Genomic DNA, 26,526 nt, shown 5'->3' with positions numbered 1-26,526 from the left:
ATACATTAATATAAAAACTATGTCTCTACGATAATAATAATAATTTCATGTTTTTATTTATTTATTTATTTATAAAATGAGCATGTAGACTATTGGTTCTAATCGGTATCTGTTATTGGGCCTAGAAACAGATCAGATCTTTCAAACTAAGGTAACAAACTTGAGCCTGGGCTTAGATTTGGACCTCAATCTCTATTTTACTGGCCCAACAGGCCCGGGAGATCGTAAGCAATTATGATTAAATATGTTGCCTATGTAGGCTGTCTTCTTCAACATGTGTATGTGTGTAACAAATTTTAGATATCAAGCAACTAAAGTAAAGTAACAAATATGTTCTTTTTTTTTTTAGTTAATGCTAAAAAAAAGAGTAATATATAGGCAATAAATTGGTTGTGAAACTTGTAATTTTTAGAATCGAAGATGTATGTTTTAAATAGTTGAGTTATATAGGTAGATAGACAGAAAAGAAAAAGGGAAGGAATGATATATGATGGGTTGATGATGACAAAGAATAAGAAGAGAGAGAGAGAGAGAAAGGGATGGAACATTGGTGGCTCAAACTCAGTGAATTTAGGGGAAACTTCTGGTGGGGTTCTTATGATATGTCCAACCAAAGCAACCTACCCTTAAGTCTTGTCACTTTCTAACCTACTGTTCTTCTTTTAACTATATATATATATATATATATATATATATATATATATATATACATATATTCTTATTTTATAATTTATAATATATTTTCTCATTAATTCTCTTCTCTTTCAATTGATTCATTTAATTCTCCTCTAATTTTCTTGATTTGTCTTTGGGTTTTTTCAACTTTAAACTCAATCGTGTTTAGAGTTGTTTGAGGAGCTAAAATCTTAATTAGAACTATTAGAAATTCGGGATTTTGAAATATGTGATAAATTAAGGGAGGAATAAAAATGTGACTATAAATTGTGAAAATGGTGGAACATAAAATTTAAATGAGAACGATTGAAACGGAATGAATTTTTAATAACAATTCGGCTCAAAACAATCAATCAAAACCATGAATTTGTATTATATTACATCCCATTCCATTTTAATGTAATTACTATCCAAAAAAATTTACCACTACCCTTTTCTTCTTCTTCTTTTTTTTTCCTCTATCATGGCTACAACTAATCTTGGTTTTATCTTTTGTAATTATTCTCTAAACTTTTAGACTAATACCCATAGCTTTTCATTTTTTGGGGAGCTTTATATATTAAACAGGATTTTAAGTATATAAAGGAAAATTAAAACGAATGTAGTTCAATTGGTATATTTGTGTTAGCAATTAAGAAGCCTATAAGTTTGAATCCTCAACTAAAATGGAAATAATAATTAAAACTATTTCAATCAAATTAAAACTATAAGTTTGACTCATTCTCATTAGTAACGACTCCACTTATTCTTTAAATTTGAGGTAGGAATCTACGCTACGACAAAAAAGAAAAAATAGTTATAATTTCAAAAAACAGAAAATTAAAAACGAAATTGTTGAATGTGTCATTTCAACGATAATTTAGAAAAAAAAACACTAACCAATTTAGATAAGACGGTTAATAAAGACAGCATACATCCTTAGTCAAGAGGTTGTAGACTAGACTTTCCATATTTCTTGGAAGGTTCGAGATTTTGTAAGTTGATGAATAGAAGAGTTAATATTTGAATTCATATCTATAACCTATACCTATGTATGACAAATTTAATTACGTAACATAACAAATACTTTATAGGATTTAAATGTTACCAACTCGTATGTTTTTAATTCTATAGATTTAAATTAAATGAAAAAGTATATTCTAAAATAAGAGAGACATAATAGTAGACCCCAGACCAAGATGTCAATATGTTGACAAATCTAAAACACATGGATAAGTTTTGATATTCGTGTAAACAAATTAAAATGAAAAGAGAAAAATAGAAGTATAATATTATATAGGCTAAAATTAAATCTCTTGAGAAAAGGGTTTCAACCCCTTATCAAAAAAATGAACAAATTACAAACAAATTCCATAAGTAGAAACTTTGTTTTCCTCATTGGAAGAGAGATGATATTACATTTTAGGACACCAAATTATTGACCCTCTAAAAAGAATAGAGAAGGTGCATTTTATCTTTATGGCTTCCAAAATTACATGATACATTTTGTTTTTTACCGAAAAAAAAAAACCGAGAGTGATAAATTAGTAGATGCATTTGAATATCTCACCTCGACGTAATTTTTTTTTTTTTAAATTATGACTTCATGTAACATCAAAATCTTCTCTCCACAGTCACTTCAACATCAAAATCTTCACTTCCAAACCCTATTTGATTCTTACAAAGACTCACATAAACTAAGTCAAAACCCTTAATAGGAAAATGAATTATTTTCTCTTATTTACCTATGTTGTTATTAGGGACAACCCTAGATTGTACTTATGTCATGCAGCCCTCTTGACAAATTTTAATTTAGGTAAAGTGTTATACAAGAGATAATAAGTACAATCCAAAGTGTTTTTCATAGACTAAATTTAAACTCAACAAAGATGAAATGGCAAAGGAAAGTTTTAACCAATATTCATAAATGAAAAACATCTCAAAACACAAACCCCATCAACTTTTACATACACAAATAGAAAAGTTAATTGTGGGAGGAAGAGAACTATATAGTAATTTAACTACAATAATAAAGGCTTTTGGTTTAAACCCTCTAAATTTAACAAAAAGAAAAAGAAAAAACAAATTAAACAACCATAAAATAAAAGGGTTTAATTCTTCAATGGTAGGAATTCAAAGAACTGAAGTGGAGTCAGATTAGTACTATTCATGCCTGAATTTTCCACTGTTTCACATCCATTATTATTTTTGCCTCCAATAATCTCTCCACCATTTCTTCTATCACTGCACAATGGAAATAGTTGTAGGGTTTCAGATTCCCCACATTCTTCTTCTTCTTCTTCATCTTCTAATTCTTCTTCAACTCCAATAACATCAAAATTACCTGAAATTACGTTAATATTATTACTTCTTCTATGACATTTTGGGTGCATTATTGTTGTCACTGTGGCTGTAGTTGTGATAGGGGCAATGTTCATCATTAGTTGGCTACCACCACGGAGAGCAGTGGTTGCCGGAAAACAATGCAACAATTGCAAAGAGGGTGGATTGTTAATGTTGTTGTTGTTGTTGTTGTTGATGATGATGATGTTATTTGTATCCTTTTCAGCAAAGTTGTTGGTGTTGGTGTTGTTATTTCTTATTTGGTGCAATTCTTCAAATTGAATCCATCCATTTTCTGTCCTGCAATCTGTTGCCCCCATTACATTGCCTTTTGCTGCCCCTTGAATTGGAACAGATTCCTATGTACCAAAAATAAAAATAAAAAAGAACAAAGACAATTCAACTTTTAGTTACAATATTTGTTATTTGTGTTCCCATGAAATTTGCTTATGAATGTAAGAAAATCGGATTAATTAGTCTTTATATTAACAAGAACTCTTTTAAAGAAATCTTAATTCTACTTTGATATGTCAACATTTAAAAAAAAAAAAAAAAAGATAAAGTTACTTTTAAGTCACCTTTAACCCTAAATGGTATATTTGAGACTTAAATAAACTTAAAAACCATTTCTTTTATATTATCAACAATGATGTAAGACTAAGGGAACACATCAAAGAATTAGTTTAGAAGTAATAAAATAACTACACTCGAAATTTACCGAAGATATACATTGGTGGTAACATCGGTAGAACTTAGAAATTTTTCTGTAAAGATTGACATAAGAAAAAAAAAAAAGGCACAAAGTCCAAAAATAATGTCCAAAGTTTCATAAGAGGCAGCTATAGAGCCGACAGAAAGGAAGGAATGCAGCTTTTAGAGGCTTTTCATTTCCCAACAAACAAAGCTTTTTGTTACATTTTTTTTTTCTTCTTCTTCTTCTTCTTCTTCTTCTTCCTTCAAACATATCCTTTCTTTATGACAAAACATTATAACTTTTTCACTCTAAATTAAAGCATTTCCTCCTTCCTAAATAAACCATCATATGCATGGGGATGTTCTTCTTTTTTTTTTTTTTTTTTTTGGGGGGGGGGGGGTGTTAAATAATCATTACCAAATATTGTTCTACATTAATAAATTCAATATTATATTTCTTTGTCAACTTTTAGACAAACAATCCAAAACTTATCATTATGGTTATACAAAAAAGTGATGAACTTTATTATAATAATTAATGTTATGATAAATTAGTTTGTGTAAAACAAAACAAAAAAGAGTGAAAGAGAAAAATAGAGAGAGACCTCAGGAAGTGTACTGCAGTTTGTAGAGGGCACCCAGTTTTTGGTCTGTTCTTCATACACTGTCCTACCCGACCCTGTTGACAAAAAGTAAAACAAAAAGAATACAACTTTACATCTCAACAAACAAATAGAATGTTTAGAACAACCCAAAAAAAAAAAAAGGAAAGGAAAAAAAGCCTTATCGTCATACGAAAAAGCACAACCGGTTAAAGAAATGAATTACGTTATTTGTTATCTCAATGATTTTGTCAAATTTAATGAAATATGTCGTATTAAGTCAAATTGTGTATGTAACTCTGTAAACTGTCATATGGTTTAGAATTAATATCTGTCCAACTATGTTTATTTGATGATAATGATAATAAGAAGTTAACAACAAAACTTACTAAAAAATTAAAACCAAAGTTTAACGCTAGGCTGATTTTAGTAAGGTAAAAATGTTATTAGATTTCTAGTAGTATGGGGGTTTTGATATATACCTGAATCTTTCCTTTCGAGGACGTCGAGGTCACGAGCCGAGTGGTCGGCAGTAGTAATGGCTGAGGATTCCATTTGTCGACGACGTTTCTGTCGTTCTCTAGCTTTATGGTTTTGAAACCAATAGAACACATTCTTACCTTCAATCTTACCATACCGACGAAGCTGGGAAGTAATATGTTGAATTTGATCAGCCGAAGGGGTTCGAGTCCCTCGCCGATACAATTCCTCCAAAACTCTCAACTGTTCGGGCGTCGGATTCCACCGCGAGCTCACCACCACAGGCGGCGAAGAAGATGGTGAAAGCACATTGTTCAACTCTCTCTTACTTTGATCAGCCACCGACGTCGCTGCAAACAAACTCAAAGTTGCTCAACTGAAACAAAACTAAAAAAAAAAAAAAAAAAAGACAAGAGTGGATAAGTAGGTAAGTACCCATGTGATGAAATTGGGAGAAGAAATCGTTGGTGTGAGAGGAAGAAGAAGAAGAAGAGAGAGGGCGAGGAATGAGAGGTCTAAGTTTGCGAGAATTGAAAGAGTTATCGGAAGGGAAGTTCAAATCTTGAGCGTCATTGTAACCCATCATCCACATGGTTTATGATTGTGAAGTGTTATGGAATGTTAAGAATATAAAATGGAAAGGGAAAGCGTGGAGAGAAAAAGCAAAAGGAAGAAAGGGGGCGTGGAATTCTGGGTTTGGGTTTTGGGTTTTTTTTATTTATTTATTTTTTTTTTTTTTTGGTATTGTGCGTTTTGGGGAGTAGTGAATGTAAAACGACGTGACGATCATGAGGGTTATCATAAGCCTCATCACACACACAAACATACACAAAAATAAGTTTTCTTTTTTTCTTCTTCTTCTTCTTCTTTTTTTTTTTTTTTTTTTTTTTTTTAATAAACGAAAGAAAAAGAAGAGAATTTAATTTAATTTATTTTTTTGTTTTGGGGTTTAGGGTTGGTGTCATTAATTGTGGTATACTAATGTCTCGTGGCTTTCAATCTTATTCTAAATCCAAACTGCCCCTCTTCTTCTTCTCTCTCTTTCTTAATTCTTACCATTTTCCTTTGTCTCTATTAATTCTCTCTTTCATATTTCCTTCTTTTTCTTTTTGTGTACGATTCTATTCCCCTTTTTACCCTCTTCCATCATCTTCATTTCCATTCTACCCTTCTACTCTCTCCTTCCAATCACCAACCATTCTCCTTCCCTCTCTCTATTTGGAAATATTACATGTGTCTCTTTTAGGATCTCACCTTCAAAAAAAAATTGATATTTACGTTCGTACAAAGTCGCATGAATCGTTAATTATGAGACAAAATCATATGCATGTTTATCTAATACGATATCAAAGACTAATATATTTACATTTCTCCTCTATAAAAACGAGTCTTTTGAGAAGTTGGTGGGGGAGGAGAGAGAATAAGTGATATATAATTGAGAAAGCTATGAGAGAAGAAGTTGTGAAAGGAAGATATGTTTGAAGACAAGAGATAAGGAAAATAAAAGATCTACCCGATTGAAATGTCTTGAATTTATGATGGTTTAATTAAAGTCCAAAAGGTGATATACTCTAGTGTGGGTTAATTCGGTGGCAATGCCCTTGAAATGTAAATTGAATTTGTTTTCTTTGTGTATTATTTTGTTTACGGTTTTGATTGTAGGGTTTAAAGAAATTTGTTATACCAACTTAATTTTAGCCCTAGGGTTTAGAGGCATCGTTTGCTTTGTATTTTGAATTTTTGCCTTCGTTCTTTCTTTTGTACATGGATGTAGCTAACTCATTATTAATGACAAAAATATATGGGTTGATTCTCTTTCTATTTTTTTTTTTAATACAATTTCATAACACAACATACTGTGTTAAGGATAATTAACATGTCTATAATGTATTTCCACATTGGTGTGCGATATTGGCATAACCCTCACCATCTGGTATTTGGTTTCATCCAAAATGTCTTGTATCATCGAAGATGATTTTTTGCCTCATATTTAGCCAATGTGTGACTTTGATCCCATTCCAATACATACATTGAAATCTCTAGTAAGACTATACACATTATTCTAAAGATACAAATGCATCTATGGCCTTCTCATCCAAACAATCTTCTACTCTATTTTCTCATCTAACCCTAAATCTATTTTTCTGTAATTAAAGTTCTAAAAAACTTCCCCTTATCAATTCAACACATTACAACTATGTAAAGAAATTAACTGAGAAAGGAAACAATATCAAACCATGCACACATCTAACAGGAAATTAAATTACATATCCGATTGAGGACAAAAAGACCGTTTAATACTATCAACCATTACCACATTATGACAACTCAAATCATCTAGTTTTTAAAACCATAAATTCATAACCATTAGATGTGTTAGAGAGATACAAAGCAAAAAAAAAAAAGTACCTAGAAATTTGTAAATAATAGTTACTATGGAACAACTAAATATTGCTAATAATCCACATATACCTTCCAACAAAGCATAACCACCAATCACACATTGTTAAAATAAAGAGAGAGCTTTATACATAATTTGTATGTATAAAAAGAGATAAAATTAAGCAAAAAAAAATTATAAAAATTCCGAATCCAAACATAATCAACTTTCATCAATTTAGAGAAATGGAGAGAGAGAGATACCATATATAAGATTTGGCTTCTAGTGAGAAGAAGAGAACTTGTCGTTTATACACAAAACCCACAACAAATCCAAATGCCAAAAAGAATATTTTTTTTTTCTTTTTTCTTTTGTAAAGACTATGGGAGTCTCATTTTTTTGGCTACTTCTATTCTCTTTGAATATTAATTATTTTTTTAAAAAATAATAACAATAACAACAATAATAATATTAGTGTGTGTGTGTGTGTTTGTTCTCCTATTTTAAGACGTTGAATTTAATGGACGTCCAATATATCTGAATCCATGTCCTGCTACCTCCATGCAGCTTTTTTTTTCCTTCTCTGAACCATAGTCCTTTGGTCATTATGATAGGAATGACTCAATTTTCGAGCCCATATATATATATATACACACATACATATACAAAACCCATTTCAAAATTAATATATACAATTGTTTAATTGTTTTTTCTTTGTAAAAATAAATAAGCAAATTGTTGGGTAGAGGGCCAAAGGCTAGTCACTGCCCATTCTGAAAACCCTACTGTCTGTCTCTGTGTATTTATAATCTGTCGTGTGTGTAATATTTATCAACAATAATAACCAAACCATCACAATCTCCAACCCAAATTTCTAAAACTATCTTTTTTTTTTATTATTATTATTAGTTTTTGTTTTTGAAAAGTTTGGATTTTTGGATCAATGACAACTTCAGAAAGAAGAAAAAAAGAACACAACAAACAAACCCTATTTGACTTTGACCACATATCGATGTGCAATTATAATATATTATTACTGTTTTGTTTTAGCTCTTTCCCTTTCCCTTCCTCCCAGCTGTGACAGAATGTTTTAATTCTCTTCGAAAATTATAACTTCATTATTATATACTACTTTGGATTATTGTTTTTTCTTGTACTTCAATCATATTATAATAATGATTACACCACTACTTTTTGTGATAAAAAGACTTAGCTTTATGATATATACATATGTGTGTGTGATCATGTACTGTTTTTTTTTTTTCTTTTCCTTCTCTCTTTTTGACTCACTTTTTAAAATTTGTTAAATTTTCTAACATTTTGTTGTTAATGTCATCATCAACGTTGAATTACCAAGATGACTCATTCTTCTTTGCCTTTTTATTCTTTTTGTGATAATTATAATAATTTCAAAATAATTATTAGTATACGTTATACATGTTGCTTTAAATGATTAAATAATACACGTGAAACCTAATTTGTATTTGTTTATGCATTGTTTATAAATTTGATTCTAGGGTTTAGAGAGGTATTGTGTATTACATAAACTTTCTCATCCTATATGCACATATACCATATTATTTAGTATGTTTTTTCAATAATAGATACATTATCTCTTTTACCTATAATCATAGCTAAGTCAAGCGAATCTCTAGTATCCGTATATATACTTGATTTGTTTATTAATTGATTTGATTTGGAGAGGGGGGAAAGTAAAGAAGAAATAGAAGATGGAAGTCAACTTTGTCAGCAAAAACAAAGCAGCTTTTCAATGTTATTTGACTAGAAATGTGTTGGGAGGGAAAAGTAAAATGGTATATATATATACACACACACACATATATATATATATATATGAAATTGCAAAGAAATTAAACAATATATAGTAATTGAATTTGTTTGGGAGCTAAAGGAAGGGAACACCAACTTCAGAGTTAAAATAGATTCCAATTCTCTGTATCCAATACGTAATCAAAATTCCCTTTTTGTCTCCCTATTATTATTATTTTTATTATTTCTTCTTCTTTTTCTTCTTATTATTCTCTCACTGCCTTTGCTTTTTATTTTTCCCTCCTTTTTCCAATAAACATACAAAAATTTTACAATTCAACCCTTTAAAGGATTGAAAAATACGTATGCTATGTAATTGTTATAGCAAGTTTTTTCGTTTCTTAAATCGAGATGACAATTCAATATCAATTCAAAATTCTTTTGTATGGTTGGTATGTTAGACCTTTTTAGGTTTTTTTTCGATCGACGATAAAGATTTTCTTCTCTAAGTGAGAAATCTTGAAAGGAAAGTTCTATATCCTAACAACTTTCACATTTTTTTTAGTACTATTGTTTGGCATCTTTGGCTAGAAAGGAAGAACAAACCCTTGAATGAGAAGCAAAAAGCTTTTGGTCATTTGTGGGAAGATATTACCATCTGTCTCTAATTATTGTTCTTCGAAATCCTAACTTTTTTGCTAATTATTCCCCCACTTGCATTCAACTCACAATTAGCATCTTTGTTTCTTTTATTGAGTAATATTTTTATTAACATGCATGCATAATAAATTTGTTTTACAATTAGTACTTATTTTTTAAATTTTATATATAAATATTATCGAGTTTAACCGTAATGGTTGGATTGACGTATTTGAAAGTTTGAAATAGTAATCATAACACTTGTTTATAGGTTTAAGGATAGTTTTTCTAAGATATAGAATACATTTAATATTATGAAATGTTCATATAGTATCTTATGATTTGTTACATGTTTTCTTTTTGGTTCTTTTAAGTTCAAGCCAAAGTGAGAGTGAAAAAGAACCAAACTTACTTTTTATGTATGGATATAAGTACAAGTTAGGTTTATATTTTTGTTTGTAGTTAGAAAAGAAAATCTTCATATATGTTGCTATTTTTGTTTGTATCAATGGTGTCAATAATGTTATAAATTTGGTTATGGCCTCCCACCATACCCCTTAGTTATTATTTACTTCTCTTATTTTTCCTTTTAATGTCAATTTATTTATATCTTCAAAAATTTGAATGCCAATAAATATATATCTAAGAATCCAATATGATAAAAAGTTTGAAAGGGTTGTCTAATAATCCAATATGATATGTACTTTCCAAACGTTGAAAAGTCGAGACAACGTAAGAACTTAAACCACAGCTTTTTCAAATTTTCCTCTATAACTACATTTTCTAAAATCATATTTGACAACGTTTTGTATTTTTTAAAATGTACAAACCACCTCAAAGAGTAAATCGTAGTTGAGTAATAATGTCCATTGTTGGGAGTCCACCAAATTAAATGGTTTATGTCTATTGTCATAGGAAGAGATTTTAATAGGGTATTTTTAAATATATATATATATATATATATATATATATATATATATATATATATATATATATATATATATATATATATATTTTCTTTTCCCTTACACAATTATTAAATTGTTTTAAATGAAGATCCGTACAAGTTAAAAATATGATTATATTAGTCATTGAGTGACAGGTGTCATTCTTTGCATTAAACTCCCCTCCAAAAAAAATCATGATATAATTTGTTTATATTTGTATAATATTCAAAGATTATTTTCAATATTGAAATTTATTAAATTATTTATAAACGTATAAAAGTATTATAACGTAGATACGATATACTAAAATTATGAATTGTGACGGTCACATAAACAATAGTCTATTTTGATTTATCATATTTTATAAATATTTTGATTTATTTTTTTATATTAAAAAATACTATTAATTATATTTATTAAAAAATGAATTCCCCTTCGGCCACCTAAATACCAAGTATTCGTTACGTAATCACTATTTCTTTCATCCACGTGTATACAAGATTTTTTTTTTCTTTTTGGTTTATGTCTATCAAGAAAATATATTTACATTCTTAAAGAAACATAAAACTCATCAACTAAATAATAATTATTATTATAAATTCGGAGAAAATTTTAATATTTACTACTCTTTAACAGCGAGAATCTCTAGGGTTTAAAAAAATTTAGTAAACAATTACCAAACCTCGTACGATTATGGTTTTCCATATAGAAAATCAATCACTAAATCTTATATAGAAATTCAAGACATACACATTTGCTAACCATGCTAAGTTGAAACCGAACAATAAAACATATCGATAAACTCATACAATAACTCATATATATTATCGTGATATAGTTTTTACACTGAAAATCCTAAGGATATAACAAAATTTCCAACCTTTGGAGAATTTGCATAATAGGAAAAGAAAACCCACGTGGAAAAACAAGAAAAGCATTTTCTTTTGGGGGGAAATACTTCTGATTTATTGGACCCTAAACACTGAAATAAAGCATATATATATTAGAATAAGCTTACAATTAAATCAGGGTGTGGTTGACTCTTGACTGAAACCCTTAAACCAAGGAAGCACTTTACAGTTACAAAACCAAAATATAGTAATTAATAAAAGTAATGAATCAATTAATTAAGTAAGAGAGTATATATATGATATGATTTTTTGATGTGAAAAATGAGAATGTGTTGTCTCAGAAAACAACGTCCCCACTTTATGTCTCGTTAATGCAATTTGCAGTGCATGGTTGTGAGAGACAGAACAAATTCAAATTAATTCTAAAAGAAATACTTTCTTTCTTCAATATATACGTACACAGTGAATTAGGAGGTCTGAAAGAATTTTGACTCAATTAATTAATTTATTACCCATACAGAAAATAGACACCAAAAAGAAATAATTTAATTTAATATAATTTGTACGAGTGTGTAATTAATGATGCGAAATTTGAATATATTCATTTGGGTTAAATTAATTAAAACCTTTTTTTGGTTGATACGTAGTAGTTAGTACACTCATCATTATTATTATTATATCTTACTCACATTTCATTAGTCCACTTAAATAAAAGTTTGGAAACTTCCAATTTCGAGTATAACACATCAATACGTTTCTTAACTTCTGATTCCATGTTGATTAGGTTTGAACACATTTCAACTTTTAATAATAATAATAAAAAAAAATTAACCCTTGAACTCGGTGGAAAATTTGTTTTTAGACCTAAGCTTTTTTAAATTCTTTCAGAATCAAGGTAGATTACAATTTTTATAGTTTATAAAACATAAATCGAAACATCAAACCATGAGGTGATCTAAACTTTTTCCGTTTTAAGTCATTGACCATTTTGATTATATGAAATTCTAAAGGATTTTTATTTAAATGTTTAAAAGTAATTATAATTTTTGAAGGGGTAGTAGTACTTTTTTAACATGTGTATATATAGTTTAACGAAAACATGTATACTCTTTCGATTTTTGTGTTTAGTAGAATCGTGAATCACATGAATTAATATCAATTAAATAGCTCAATAATAGATTCCCATGATATTCTAATTAAATATGTAGACCTATTAAAAAAGAAAAACCAAAATTGTAATGTCTTTATTATTTATTAATAATGTATAGTTTTGGGGTTTTGAGTTTGTGTGTGAATAGCTTCTGTCTGGGGCAATAGCTGCTACTATATATGTCTGTGCCTCCTCCATACGTTATCTCAGTAATTTTCACCAAATGAGATATGTTGCACCCACGTACTTTTTACACCCACAAGTTCATCTTTTTTTATATATATAATATATATATATATATATATATAAGAAGAAGAAGAAGAAAAATGAAATCTTTTCTCTGATTCTATATTGTTTGTTTTGAAATTTGAAGCAAAAGATATATGCCTTTTTTATGCTAATTTAGTTTTGGTCATGCATGCAGTATCTCTTCACTTTTTCTTTGCCTGATTACCCTCTCTGCTTACCATGATTTCCCATCAAGGACATTAATTCAGGTACGAAAATAACGTAAACCAACCCCAAATATATTTACATCGATAATCTTTTCTTTTTCTCTTTTTTTTTTTTTTTTTTTTTCTCTTATACATATATACACACACACACACACACAAAAGTACATCGAAATAAGTTGGACGTATGCATGCAGATGTTAAATATAATTTTTGTCCCAATAATCAAGCTATTAGTACTAGCTAATTAAGTTTGGCATCTTCTTCTTCTTCTAGATTTTTACTCTGTTTTTATAATTATATTTGTTCTATTAGTCTTTTAAAATCAAAATTATGAATTCTTCTTTTCACCTGATCTAATACCAATCATATACTTGCCCTGTTGAAAGCTGGTTCAACTTAACTATTCAAGCCCAAACAATGCCTAGCTAGCTAAGATTATTGAAGAACTTGGGCATGGGCTAATCGTGGATTTTCACTTTTTAGAGTCGGGTTGATCGATCGTCCAATGATGATGGCGATTGACGCATGTATGAAAATGTAAGGTTACCATAGCTTTTAGTTTATAATAGTTTGTATTTGGAAAGAAAACCAGTAGAGATTTTTAATTATAAGTTAGAATAATTGAAAACACTAACTAATAATTAAATATGGAGTAAGGTAGATATAATAACTCACTCAACTCAATTGAAGTTACAGTGTATAGATACTTCTTAAAGTTAGTCGTGTACACAAGTTAGTATACTCTTTCTTTCTTTTTTTCTTTTTCCTCGATGAAACAAGTTGTTTCTATAGGAAAAATGTAAGGTTTTGTACACATAGTTTATTATTATTATTATTGTTTGTTCTTTTATTGTTGTAGTACCTTTTTTTTCTCAACAACACCAATTGTTTCTAATGAAAAGAATAAAAGTAAAAGTTAAAACATCTATTTCAATTATTATTGTGATTGAAAATTAAGATTTGGATTGAGGTTTTAAATTTGAATAGGGAAAAAGCAATATTATTGAAAAGGAGTAGTAATTAAATGATAAAAGTTGAGGGGCATTTTAGTAAATAGATATTAAGTAAAATATATATATATATATATATGTATAAAAAATAAAGCCTTTTTAGCCGGCGAGAGTGGCTGAAAGGCCAACAAATGGTGACCAAACAAACCATATTTTCGACTCTTTTAATAAACCGCCAAACTCCGATCTTACATCGGACGGACATGTCTGGTCCGTTGGATCATTATTCCATCCTCTAATCTCCACTGTCCGATCATTCCAATTCGTTAATATAAATAACGAACTTCTCCACTTCTCCTCTTCTCGTCCCCAGTAACTGTCCCTGGCCGTTGAAAAAAGAGATCACTGTTTTCCGATTTTGCCCTCATCCACAAAGCGACAATGCGTGAGATTCTTCACATCCAAGGAGGGCAATGTGGGAACCAAATTGGCTCCAAGTTCTGGGAGGTCGTCTGCGACGAGCACGGCATCGACCCCACCGGCAGGTATACACACATTGTTGGGAGTAATTTGTTGGAAGTAAGTTTCTGACTCCGTTTCTCGACAGGTATGCTGGAAATTCAGAATTGCAGTTGGAGAGAGCGAATGTGTATTACAATGAAGCGAGTGGAGGAAGGTATGTGCCAAGGGCGGTGCTGATGGACCTCGAACCAGGGACGATGGATGCCGTTAGGACGGGTCCATACGGGCAGATTTTCCGACCAGATAATTTCGTGTTCGGGCAATCGGGTGCTGGTAACAATTGGGCTAAAGGGCATTACACTGAAGGTGCAGAGCTGATTGATTCAGTGCTTGATGTTGTCAGGAAAGAAGCTGAGAATTGTGATTCTCTTCAAGGTAATTAACCAATTCTCCATCTCTGTTTGAGTTTAAACTCATAGATCTCAATTATAGTCATCATGCTCGTGACAAATTTTGAAATAGGTTCAAATGAGGAAAACGTGTTTTTAACCATTAAAAATGGAATGTGATGATCTGAAAATCATGTTTAACATTAAATTGATTTTAGAAGACGAAAAACGTGTTTTCTTCGAAGGGAATTTAATCGTAACAAAAATCACTCTCAAATATGGCTGATATGGTTGATTGGGATGATTTTGTTGAAGTTCTGCGTGTACTGATTGAAACAGTTGATTTCCATTGCTTATTGTGGAGCCTTAGGCATAGGTTTTTTGATGTTCTTTTGGTTCAAAATAAAGTTATATTTGTTTTCTAGATACTGGTTACCAACTATAATAAAACAGAGCTTTTGGTTTTCAAAATCTAACAAATGATTTAAGATTTGTAAAAGAAAAAGGACATAAAAGTGAATCACATGACTAGAGAAGTGTTTTTTAATTGACTAGCCGGCTTTTAATCTGTCAATATCATCAGTTCCTCCTTACTATAACATGTGGGATTTTCGTTCTTTTACCGTATCATGACACTTTACGGTTTCAGGTCTGTAGGTCTTGACACAAGGTTAAAATTCTAACAATTAATCAGAGGCTTAGATCTAACCCTCCATATAAACTAAGAAATTTCTGAAAAAAGTAGAGACGTGAATCATATATTAGATGAATTGATATTGAGAATGCATACAAAATCTCGCATCGGTTAAGAAAATGATTCCAAAAGCACAAGCCATGAGGTTTACGTCTGAAATGGACAACCAAGTGGAAATAAGTCGAGTTTCCGTTGCCTTTATCCATTCAAAATCTTATAAGTTCATAAACAAAGTTAACTTTTTTTACTTTCTATTTTTTCTCAAAACTTTTCAGGGTTTCAAGTGTGTCATTCACTTGGAGGTGGAACAGGATCAGGAATGGGGACTCTTCTAATCTCCAAGATCAGGGAAGAATATCCAGATAGAATGATGTTAACTTTCTCTGTGTTTCCATCTCCAAAGGTTTCCGACACTGTTGTAGAGCCATACAATGCTACTCTTTCGGTACATCAATTGGTAGGGAATGCTGATGAATGTATGGTACTTGACAATGAAGCACTCTATGACATCTGTTTTAGGACTCTAAAACTCACAACCCCAAGTTGTAAGTACCTCAAAATTTACACAAATGTAAGCATTTGATTGTACTTTCCACAAGTTGGAAGAAACTAATCTTCATTCTACTCTTTTCATCAGTTGGAGATTTGAACCATCTAATTTCAGCAACAATGAGTGGAGTTACATGTTGTTTGAGATTCCCCGGCCAATTGAATTCCGACCTCCGAAAACTGGCTGTGAACTTAATCCCTTTCCCTCGACTTCACTTCTTCATGGTTGGGTTCGCACCTTTGACCTCTCGTGGATCACAGCAGTACAGAGCACTGACTGTTCCTGAACTGACACAACAAATGTGGGATGCTAAGAACATGATGTGTGCAGCCGATCCACGCCACGGTCGATATCTTACAGCATCTGCAATGTTCCGAGGTAAAATGAGTACGAAAGAAGTCGACGAGCAGATGATGAATGTGCAGAACAAAAACTCTTCTTATTTTGTGGAATGGATTCCAAACAATGTGAAATCTAGTGTTTGTGATATTCCACCTAAAGGGTTCTTAATGGCTTCCACTTTTGTTGGAAACTCAACTTCAATTCAGGAGATGTTTAGAAGAGTGAGTGAGCAATTCACAGCCATGTTTAGAAGGAAGGCTTTCTTGCATTGGTATACTGGAGAGGGAATGGATGAGATGGAGTTTACTGAAGCAGAAAGCAATATGAATGATCTTGTTGCTGAGTATCAACAATATCAAGATGCCACGGCTGATGAAGATCTTGACTATGAAGATGATGGTGGGGACACCGAAAACTGACCGTATGTATGTTCATGCAGTTTGCGATTTCGTCTCGTAATTTATGTCATATTTATGATTGTTGTAACGTCTCGAATTGCAAGTGAATTTAAATTATTTTCTTCAAATTATTGGATTTCAAAATGCTATTTGATCCAGACTTGATAGCAAATCTTCTTTCCAAATATAGAAGAATCCATGTTGTATTTGTGTTTGTTCCCAGGTTGTTGATGTATTATGAAAATGTAAAAGTTGACAATTTAGAAACATATAAATGAAAGTAAATTTCTTATCATTTCTCTAAACTTCCAACTTACTTGAGAATTGAAACTCCATTTTAAGTATTTAAAAAGCCAATTCAAACGGACACGAAATTTACGATAATAAATTTGAGAAATTTTAGCTCTAATATTTTCTCTCTCTTTCCTCTTGAGAAAAGGGGAATGGTCATTCAGAAGAATTCTTGTGACCAAATTTGTTTACATTGATTGATGAGAGTCATAAATAGAAACCAAAAGAAGTTTTTAGGTCAATATTGATCCTGCCCTTTCTCTACTTTTTAGACAACATCTACACAAAACTCTCCTGCTGCTGTCTCGTACTTTTTAAAAAAAGAAAAAAGAAAAAAGAAAAAAGAATTTTAACATTATCACCAGAAATCAGAATCTTAGGGCTCGAAATTCCACTTTCTAAAATGATTACCAATTATCGTAATTAAGACGACAAGACTCACTCGTAAAAGGGTGCTACATGTGACATGATTTGTGACATGACAAGTTAGTAACTTGTAGAGATGAATGTGAAGGCGACAATGGAAAATTTGAATAAAATTTCACATGTGAATGAGAAAATACATAGGTCTGGTGGACAAAGAGGCAGAGAATCTTTTCCCCCACCATACCGTCTAATATTATTTCGTGGTCCAATTTGTGTAAATATAAAATGAATTAAAAAAGGAAAAAAAAAAAAAAAAAAAAACAACTTTTATTGGTTCAAATGAAAATTACACACACAAAGCTAAAGCCAATGTAAATTCTACATAGATATTACTAATCGAATTTAGAACTCATTGCAATAAAAGAGATAGAAATCCAATGGAAACAAGTAGTTAAACCCTAAACAAGTAGCAAATGGTTTCAAATAGATAACAACAAACAGCAGCAAAATATAACATAAATTTTATAATTACTTCTTGTTGGCAATGAAAAGTCCCCATCTTTGCTCACCAGTGGAGCTTCGGACTAATTTTGCTTTCCAGCCATCGACTATTTCGTTGTAGTCCTCCTGAATTGAAGTCAATCTCAAACGAGTGAGGAAAAAACAACACTAAAAACAAGAGGAAATAAAAGCAAAAGTAAAGTTAAGTGAAAACTCACCACAGAAAAGTCCTGAATGAATTCCTCCTTCTCCTTTTCTGTAGTACTTAGTTCGCGTTCCAAGACTCGAATGAACTGAAGGGTACGAACATGTATGATTTCAGATACAAAAGCACGGCGACATAGTTGTTGTTAATTACTATGAATCAATGAAGAAACCATTAATTAATACCTGATCAGTGCGATCCTCGGCAATGACATCATGAAAGCCAGCGTCTTGCAGCATCTGTTGAAGATATAAAGATCCATAATATGAGTTTGCATGTTAAGTAATCAAGAGTGATTACTAACCATTACGAGAGTTGAATGAGATGTCGTTAAAACTTGCCTGACCATATGCTTTTACATCATGTAGATCATATCCTCTCTGCTTGATATACTCGGAAAACTCTTCGGTGGGAGTTCCGTCGCTTCTACAATAATCACTGATAAGAACCTTACCTCCTGGCTTCAACCACTTGTAAAAGGATTTAAACAGCGCAGGTTTATCCTACAATAGATCAATAGTTCAAGGAGTTTGGGGTAAGAACAGGAAAAAAAACATTCTTATACCAACAAAACCATTCTGGTTATTTAAAAAAAATGCGTAAAAGGAAAATGAGATTTGCTTTATATATATTCATGAATGAAACTAGAAAAAGGAAACTAATGCTATTCAAAAACGAGATTAAGGAATATGGAAACTTTTCTTACTTGAATGTGTAATATTGTGTCCCGGCTGTATATCACATCAAAAGTATTATCTGGATAGGTTTTTGTGGTACAGTCAGCAACCTCAAATTCGACAGGGCATTTGCGTCCAATGGCTCGCTCAAGAGCAAATGAAATCATATTGATGGAGAGATCAATGCCAACAACCTCGACATCGAAGTTCTCTGCCATATAAAAGTCACCTCCTCCAATGCCACAACCAACATCTAGAACTTTTTGACCAGGCTTCAATTCAAGTTTTGAAACAAATTCTTTGGTGGTCTCTACATGAAGGAAAAGGCAGATTTAATGAATAACAATTAAGTTTAAATAGGTTAATCAATAAAAGGACCCTTTGGCTCGCAGGAGAAGCTTATATTTGTCTAGCATAAACATTAGCATTTGGTATTCAGATGTTCCAACAGAAAATCTTAAGTCTTAACTCAACCTACTCAGTTGAGATTGTTAAATAAAAGATGCTCGATCGCCGTTATACAATTCAATGTCCAACTCCAAATTTTTGTATTCCAAGTCTAAGGAACAAACTCAGTATAAACTTATTATTGTACGACCAGTAAGGGAATTTGTAGGCTGTGCACGTGGTCAAATCCAATGGGTTATTAATTTAATTTATCATGGGGCAAGCCAAGGATGGAGTTTGGGTTATTTTCCCCTTGGTTTGTCGCCAACTCAACATATGCCTATACTTATATTTTATATATATTCTTCTCTAATTTGCTCCTTAAAACTTGTATAAGTTGAAATATTAGAAATATATAGGGACACCAACAAAATGTTCATGGAAGTAGGAATCAACAGATTTGAACAATAAGGCTTACCAATTCCTCCTGTACTGACAAAACCTTGACCAAATACGCGCTCATATCGCAATATTCCATTACACTTATATTGAACATTATCTAAAAACCTCTGGAATCCCTTGTCTTCCTGTGAAATGACTTTCTGCCATAACCAGCAAATCTAAATAAAAACAAAATGTGCATTTTGTTAGTAATAAACATTAAGAAACATAACAGAAAACAATGAGATCAACTTCCATTAGCAAGTACCTGGTTTTGGTTCTTCTTAGTTCGTACATATGCCCCTATACATTTGCTGCTTACAAGGGATAATTCATAGGCGTTTCCACACTCATCACGCATTTGACATTCCTTAAAAATCTGCAAATGATGTAAAAAAAAAGGTTGAAGCTGGGAATAAGTATAAATGGAAAAACTTCACACACAAAACCAAATATGAAGTCAACCTGGCACATATCATCAGATATGCTTATCATGTACAATCATGAGAAGTAAACGGGATGATAACGATGCAAGGTCATGCACCTAAGTAACAACTATAGAATCATATGTACATTAAAATTCAAATCTATTTTTAATCACAAAAGGTTCGCAGATGCAGTCTATAATGCCTAAAGCCTACGTTCAGGATTATGAACCTGGAAAAACATTTTCTCTATAAGCTATGTAATCAGGACTAGTACATATAGGAATTATTCGGTATACGTTATTCTTTTCGATCATAGTTTCAGCAAAGCATCATCACATGACAATCTTTGGATTTTATTACGATCATTTTTTGTGATGATAATCTGTTAAAGAACACGATAGGAAATGGTAGTCATTGTCATATAATTAATCCCCACAAAATGAAGGTTTCAAAGGAGTAAAAACTAAAGAAACCAATAAAAAAGCAGACAAAGATGACCTTTGTATAAAATCTGGGTTCCCTATAATGTGTTGGGTTGTATTTGCGCTTAGAGTCTCCAGACTGGTGAAAACATGACTCTCTGAAGAATATATATCCACCAACCTTCAACCACTTAATTATCCTTGCAGCGAAATTCTCCACCTATGGCATCAAGAAATCAGTTACTTGAAAGGAAAATAAATAATAAGAGGCTCAATCTAACAAAGGTTGAAAAAGCTTGAACAGAAGGATTTAATGAAGAACATCTCCGATAGCAGAAATTTGTAGGCCGGGGTGGAAATAATTGAATGAAATTTCACCTAATTACAAAAGAAAACAGTAGATAAATAGAATAGATCTATGAAAAAATGTGGCATGTGCACACAGAACAGCTACAGAGGGAAAAACCTGAAATTCTTTGTGCCATCTGGATACCCAAAAAGAAAACTGAAATAGTTTGTGGTAGCCAAAATCCCTGTTGTTATTGTTTTATTTTTTACATTTTTATTCTTTTTGAAAGAGAAATTTTGTGTATTATTGAACAGACCTGACCGAGTGTGAGTATGTTCAATAGCATACAAAAAAAATGCATATACTCTTCAGTTCGCTAATAAGTCAAACTAAGAATTAGCCACAGCTTTTTCAATCTCGGCAGTAGGCTAATACCATTTTTCTTCAGAGGAAAGCTTGGATCTGGATTTTTATGTCTTCAACTGGAAAACAACTCTAAATAATTCAATTTGAACAAATAACCAACCAGAAACCATTTTCCGATTTCTGATTTTCTAATTCCACCAACGACGTATCATTCATTGATAATTAGTAAATCGGAGACTGATGACATGCAGCAGCATGCATCCAGTGGCTACTATAGCACCGAAAGCCAAGTAATACCTCTTTATCAGATAAGTACATGAGCAGCCAATTTGAGAATATCAAATCAACAGACTCATCAGAAATTTTAAGCTCTGAAGATGTCACATCGGCACATACGAACTTGACGTTCTTGTGGTGGCTGTTGATTCTTTCATTCTACAGTTAAAACATAAAGGTAATAAGACCAAAATAATTACATGCAAGAATATAACAACAGTCACGTTTTGACATGATATGAAATGGAATTTCAACCTTACCTTCTTTATAGCATTCTCTATGAAGTCTAGAGCAATAACATTGCCAGCTTTCTGGGCTAATTCGCCCGTAAAACGGCCGATTCCAGCTCCAAGTTCCAAGACAGTTTTTCCATCATACGGAGGAAGCAAGGAAAGTATCTGCAGACGAACAGTTTAAGGACTTCGCACATTAAACACTGATGTACAGTACATCCTATAATTTCTAAAGCTAAAAAATAGAAGTGGAATCCTAAGATTCTGTAAAGGAAGTGAATCATCTAGCTTCATAACTGGAATCATTATAAACTATGCTACTGGAAATCGGGAATGAAATTCTACAAAACCTATACTAAAAAGTACTAAACATCGGAAGAAGATGCAACATTCTATTCTACCATGTAAACAGTCGGAACCATTAGAATTCTAATTATTAAGACCGAAAAGACAGATCTAAAAAACCAGATAAAACGGCGACGTCTTCCATCGAACCAAACAATCAATTCAAACAGTAAAAATGAAGCTAATGACAATGAAGGACATGCAGGAAGAAGCATTACTTCAGGTCGCTCTTCTTTGTCAAGATAAGAGGCTTGAGAATCAAGCATCATAGCCTCCACAGTCAAATCCGCAGTATGCTCGATCCAGTAGTTCTTCTGCACCTCGCGCTCTTGTCCTGTAAAAGAAACAACGCAACGGATCGAATCAGAAAAATCAATACAACAGAAAATCGGAGAATGTATGAACAAAAGTATAAAGCGAAAGAGAGTATACCGCCATTGTTGACAGAAGCCATTGCAAGGGATTAGAAGCGAGATAGAAAGAGTGAGAATGAGGAGGATGAATTTAAGCAAGGTTAAGCCTATGAACCCTCAACGGCGAGGCGGGATCTGGAAAAGCTCCTGGATCTTCGGTTGTTTAGTCTTCCTCTTTGCTGCATTCCACGGCTGCAGCAAAACGTTGAAGGAACTGACAGCGCTTCTCCCTCTTTGTTGACGTCGGAAATTTTGTTGCGAGCGATTTTCCCGACTTTGGAGGGCCTCTTTATATAGCGGCTGCTTGGTACGAATCCCGATTTTCGCCTCCTCACTCAACCATTTACTTCTTTGTCATTTTTATTTTCTTTCCAAAATATATATTACCTAAGTAGACATAGAAATCTGAAACATTTATTGGAAAAACCTACCTGACCGTCCCATACGTTCGAAAAGTTTCAAATCAAAAATTTCTAAAAAAGGTATTTTTGACACTTTATTAAACCAACTATATTCGATTTAAGATTGGTTTTGTCAAAAACCGATCTCGATCGACCAATGATCACTCATAACTTTAACTATTAATACGTGGTTGCAAATTCAATTTAAATAAAACTGATGTGTACTTGTTATATAGCACAATAATTATTCTCATGGAATCAAATCAAAATGAATATATCCTTTTTTTGCGTACTATGGGTAAAAATGTTTTACCTTACAATAATGATTTAATAGTACAAAATGAAGATTGAGATTATTTTTGTGACGATTAAATTAAATTAGTGTCGTTTGTAACATGTATAAATATGATTTGTTCATCATAAGTGTTGGAAGCTGAATACTACTACACCTCTCAAGTTTTGTTTTATTTTGTTTGGCATTTGTTCAATTTCTTCCAAGTATTGTAAATTCACTACTCGTATCTAATTTTGGCATCAACAACTATCAACCTCGAGATTTGAGGTTTAATTTCACACATAACTCATTAATTCAGAAGTTCGAAGAAAAACAAAAGTAACACTAATATGATTAAAAAAAACAAAGAAATACATAACAATTGCCACTATACTTGATTGAGTTTTACTCGTATAGTATTTATTGGAATTAGTCAGTTGTTTTGTGATTATTATTTATTACAAATCAAAAGATCTTCGTTGTTACTTAATTTAACTACGTGTCATTTTGTACTAATAATATATAACAAGTCTTTAAATTTATTTATTTTTTCAACTTTATCAATTTACTTGATATAAAATTGAACTTTAGATTCGGTAAAAAAAAAAAAAAAGTAAACTTAAAGTAAAGTTTGAACGATCTTTTAAATCATTTTCCAAATGTCAGAAAGTCGATATAAGTCTATAGTGGAACACAATTTAAATAAAATATAAAACCAAACAATAGATTATAATTATCGGCACGTGTTAGATAGAGATGGATGGGGAGATTCTCCCACGTGCTTCTCTTCACTTTGTGTTTATTTAAATTGGATCTAAAGACCAATATATATAAAAAAAAAAAAAAAAGATTTGGAAGAGAACAAAACAATTGGAACCTTATGAAAAAATTAAAATTGTGGTGTATGGATAAATTATATAATGGGGATTGGATGTAGCATGAAACAAAGCTAAAGTTGTACATATTTTAATGATAAAACACAATTGAAGTTTTGTCTTTAGTGTTTAGGAGTTAAACTCATTATATTAGTTTCAGTGTGACTCCTACGATAGGAATATTATTTTCATCGTTAATTTAAGAGTATAAAGTACAAATTTTAAATTACACTCTTTTTATTTAAACTAAAAACAAATCATTTTACGATAGAGTTGTAATTAAAAAATTTAATTAAACGTTTGAAAAAGTTAAGAATAATTAGTTTAGTTTGGTCTGTATTCATTTGCTTTATTTATTTATGAGATTCGGGAATCAATGTGGGCCATCAACTTTTAAGCTTTTTAAACCTTTTTTTTTCTCTCTCTCTCTCTCTTCTAAAAAATGGTAAAACTTTAAATATTAAAAAAAAGTTCGACAAATTAATAGAAAATACCAATAATGTCCTCACAAAATTTGTTTACTCAAGGAGGAGAAACCTGGAATATCTAACAGACAAAAGGGGTAAACCTGAAATATTTAAAGAATAGTTGATTTTATGGGCTTTGTTAAACGGGTAGTAAATATTTGAATAGTTTGTTATATTTATGAAAATTAAAAAAACTACTCATCTTAAATGTAGTGAATAATCGAATTACAAATGTCTAAGTTGGTTTGACTAGAAAATTTCAAACTATATAATGAAGATCAAAATTGGGATATTTCTAAATATAGTAAAATAAATTAAAATATTAATAAGCTATAACAAATTTTTAAATTCTATCAATAATAGAAATTGAAAGACTTATACCAATGTCACACAGATAGAAGCATATCAGTGTTTATTATTGATAAAATTTGAATTTTTGCTATTTGTTGTAGGTATTTTATCAAATTTTTTTATTATTTTTGACAATTCGCCGTAAAATATTCCGATGTAAAAGATATAGTACTTTTTTTTTATTATTACTTTTAATATCAACACAACTCTCTCTCTCTCTCTTCACCCTCCTTGCTTTTATTAGTCAAATACTATGACCCTTATTTAATTCTCTTTTCATCTTTCTCACCCCTTTTCCATCTTTTTATCATTTTCATACCGAAACAATGTAATATTCCTGAGAACGTATGAACCAATCGAATCATTCTTGAATTTTAAAGAGTGAATATGAATCGACTTGTAGCCTTTTTCTTTTAATATAAAAGGATTAAGCTTGTAAACCATAAAGGCTATTTTTCTTATCGTAGAAGAAGTGATAGATTTTGGAGATTACTTACACGTGAGACAATTGCAACTTTCAAATTACACACAAATGTATATTTATTTCATAAACGTTCGAGTCTTTTATCTATTTGATTTGAAAACTTAATTTGACAATGAATCGTAAACTTGAAAAATCTCGTATCTTTTTGTTTAATTGACGCACGAACATAACAAAAAAAAAAAAAAAGAATATTTGAATACATAGAAAGTTTATTATATGGTTTTTCTAAACACCATCGATCTTTTACCTTTTAGGTTTTAACTTTTATAGTTATTGAAATATTGGTTTTACTTTGAAAAGGTTATTTTGAATGAGAGAGAGAGCGTATAGGGAAGATAGTGAAATGAGAGTGGATGTGGATCCCATGGTTGGTTTAGAAGAAGTGTGGAGGATGATGAGATGGGTAGAAACACACGTGCGAGTTTCACGTGGAAAACTTATATATATATATATATATATATTTACACTACACGACGGATCAAGAAAATGAAATTTAAGTCATCAATCTCGAGAATTAAACAATACTGACAAAGCACTGAAATCCATGTCTTTTTTACTTTTTTACTTTACCCTTTTTCTTCTTTTCACCACTAGAAATACTTTATATAAAATATCATCTTAATGACTTTTTTTTGATATTGATGGATGTTAACTATTATAGGTTAAAGTGTGCACATGGGAGTTGGATTGAATTGCGGATTTTTCTTTTATATAAATCTTAATTTTTGAATGGGTGAAGTTAAAGATCTAAAAGATTATACAACCGGCGATGTATAAAAGTTAGTACGGGGAGTAAAAAAAAAAAGATTGTTGGTTTTAGGGAACTATGAGAATCTTGTGATCAAGCAATGTATATATAAGGTTTATGTTCCTCATTTCGGTCTAAGTTGCATAACTAAGAAAGACGACGACCATATCCTCCTTGTAGGTTAAAGCATATCCTCCTTGTAGGTTAAAGCATTTCCTTTTATTACGATACTACTCCTTAAAGAGAAAAACCATACAAATCCCTTTTGTGATTTTTTCTCTCTTTCCGTTTAAATGGTTTAACTTTTAAGAACTCAAACATACATTTTCTACAACACTTTAAAAGGGAAAAAGAAAGCAACTTATCAATTCATTAGTTTTAAAAAAGAAAATTATTATTATTATTATTATTATTATTATATTACATGGTTTTAGTATTAGAGTCATGTAGCCCAATTGATATTTACCCAAAATGAGTGAGGCAAGCCCATCTCATCTTTGGGTAACGGAAGGCCCAATTTCTGAATTTGTGTTAGGC

The 26,526-nt window shown here is 31.1% G+C and overlaps 3 protein-coding genes across 3 annotated transcripts; 1 reads left to right on the top strand and 2 right to left on the bottom strand.

Annotated features, from left to right (window-relative positions):
* Window positions 1–2,549: 2,549 nt before the first annotated feature.
* LOC103501753 (WUSCHEL-related homeobox 1-like) lies at window positions 2,550–5,499 on the bottom strand. Its single transcript, XM_017043313.2, has 4 exons — window positions 5,208–5,499; window positions 4,775–5,122; window positions 4,296–4,369; window positions 2,550–3,356 (listed from the first exon to the last, which is right to left on the bottom strand). Exons 1-4 carry the CDS (start codon window positions 5,362–5,364, stop codon window positions 2,766–2,768), a joined length of 1,170 nt encoding a protein of 389 aa, XP_016898802.1. The 5' UTR covers window positions 5,365–5,499; the 3' UTR covers window positions 2,550–2,765.
* Window positions 5,500–14,265: 8,766 nt separating this feature from the next.
* LOC103502193 (tubulin beta chain-like) lies at window positions 14,266–16,877 on the top strand. The gene is made up of 4 exons (XM_008466075.3): window positions 14,266–14,459; window positions 14,522–14,811; window positions 15,735–16,004; window positions 16,097–16,877. Exons 1-4 carry the CDS (start codon window positions 14,356–14,358, stop codon window positions 16,768–16,770), a joined length of 1,338 nt encoding a protein of 445 aa, XP_008464297.2. The 5' UTR covers window positions 14,266–14,355; the 3' UTR covers window positions 16,771–16,877.
* An 842-nt stretch (window positions 16,878–17,719) lies between these two features.
* Window positions 17,720–22,947, bottom strand: LOC103502109 (phosphoethanolamine N-methyltransferase 1-like). Its single transcript, XM_008465975.3, has 12 exons — window positions 22,409–22,947; window positions 22,195–22,310; window positions 21,659–21,796; window positions 21,420–21,557; window positions 20,544–20,687; window positions 19,886–19,996; window positions 19,655–19,796; window positions 18,819–19,099; window positions 18,454–18,615; window positions 18,298–18,351; window positions 18,126–18,200; window positions 17,720–18,033 (listed from the first exon to the last, which is right to left on the bottom strand). The coding sequence occupies exons 1-12, from the start codon at window positions 22,428–22,430 to the stop codon at window positions 17,935–17,937; spliced, it is 1,482 nt and encodes a 493-aa protein (XP_008464197.2). The 5' UTR covers window positions 22,431–22,947; the 3' UTR covers window positions 17,720–17,934.
* Window positions 22,948–26,526: the final 3,579 nt, after the last annotated feature.

The sequence above is a fragment of the Cucumis melo genome, chromosome 12, assembly GCF_025177605.1.
Source record: "Cucumis melo cultivar AY chromosome 12, USDA_Cmelo_AY_1.0, whole genome shotgun sequence".
In the NCBI taxonomy this organism is placed as follows: Eukaryota; Viridiplantae; Streptophyta; class Magnoliopsida; order Cucurbitales; family Cucurbitaceae; genus Cucumis; species Cucumis melo.
The sequence above is the reverse complement of the archived record's forward strand: the minus strand, read 5'-3'. Positions and strand labels throughout refer to the sequence as shown.

Coding starts and splice junctions, on each gene's coding strand:
- LOC103501753 (XM_017043313.2), bottom strand. CDS start 5,364: ATGTGGATGATGGGTTACAATGACGCTCAAGATTTGAACTTCCCTTCC. Junction 5,123..5,207: donor CTCCCAATTTCATCACATGG/GTACTTACCTAC, acceptor GTTTGTTTGCAG/CGACGTCGGTGGCTGATCAA. Junction 3,357..4,295: donor ACTGCAGTACACTTCCTGAG/GTCTCTCTCTAT, acceptor TTTGGTACATAG/GAATCTGTTCCAATTCAAGG.
- LOC103502193 (XM_008466075.3), top strand. CDS start 14,356: ATGCGTGAGATTCTTCACATCCAAGGAGGGCAATGTGGGAACCAAATT. Junction 14,460..14,521: donor GGCATCGACCCCACCGGCAG/GTATACACACAT, acceptor GTTTCTCGACAG/GTATGCTGGAAATTCAGAAT. Junction 16,005..16,096: donor AAAACTCACAACCCCAAGTT/GTAAGTACCTCA, acceptor TCTTTTCATCAG/TTGGAGATTTGAACCATCTA.
- LOC103502109 (XM_008465975.3), bottom strand. CDS start 22,430: ATGGCTTCTGTCAACAATGGCG. Junction 21,558..21,658: donor TAGAGAATGCTATAAAGAAG/GTAAGGTTGAAA, acceptor TTTTAACTGTAG/AATGAAAGAATCAACAGCCA. Junction 18,616..18,818: donor ACACAATATTACACATTCAA/GTAAGAAAAGTT, acceptor GATCTATTGTAG/GATAAACCTGCGCTGTTTAA.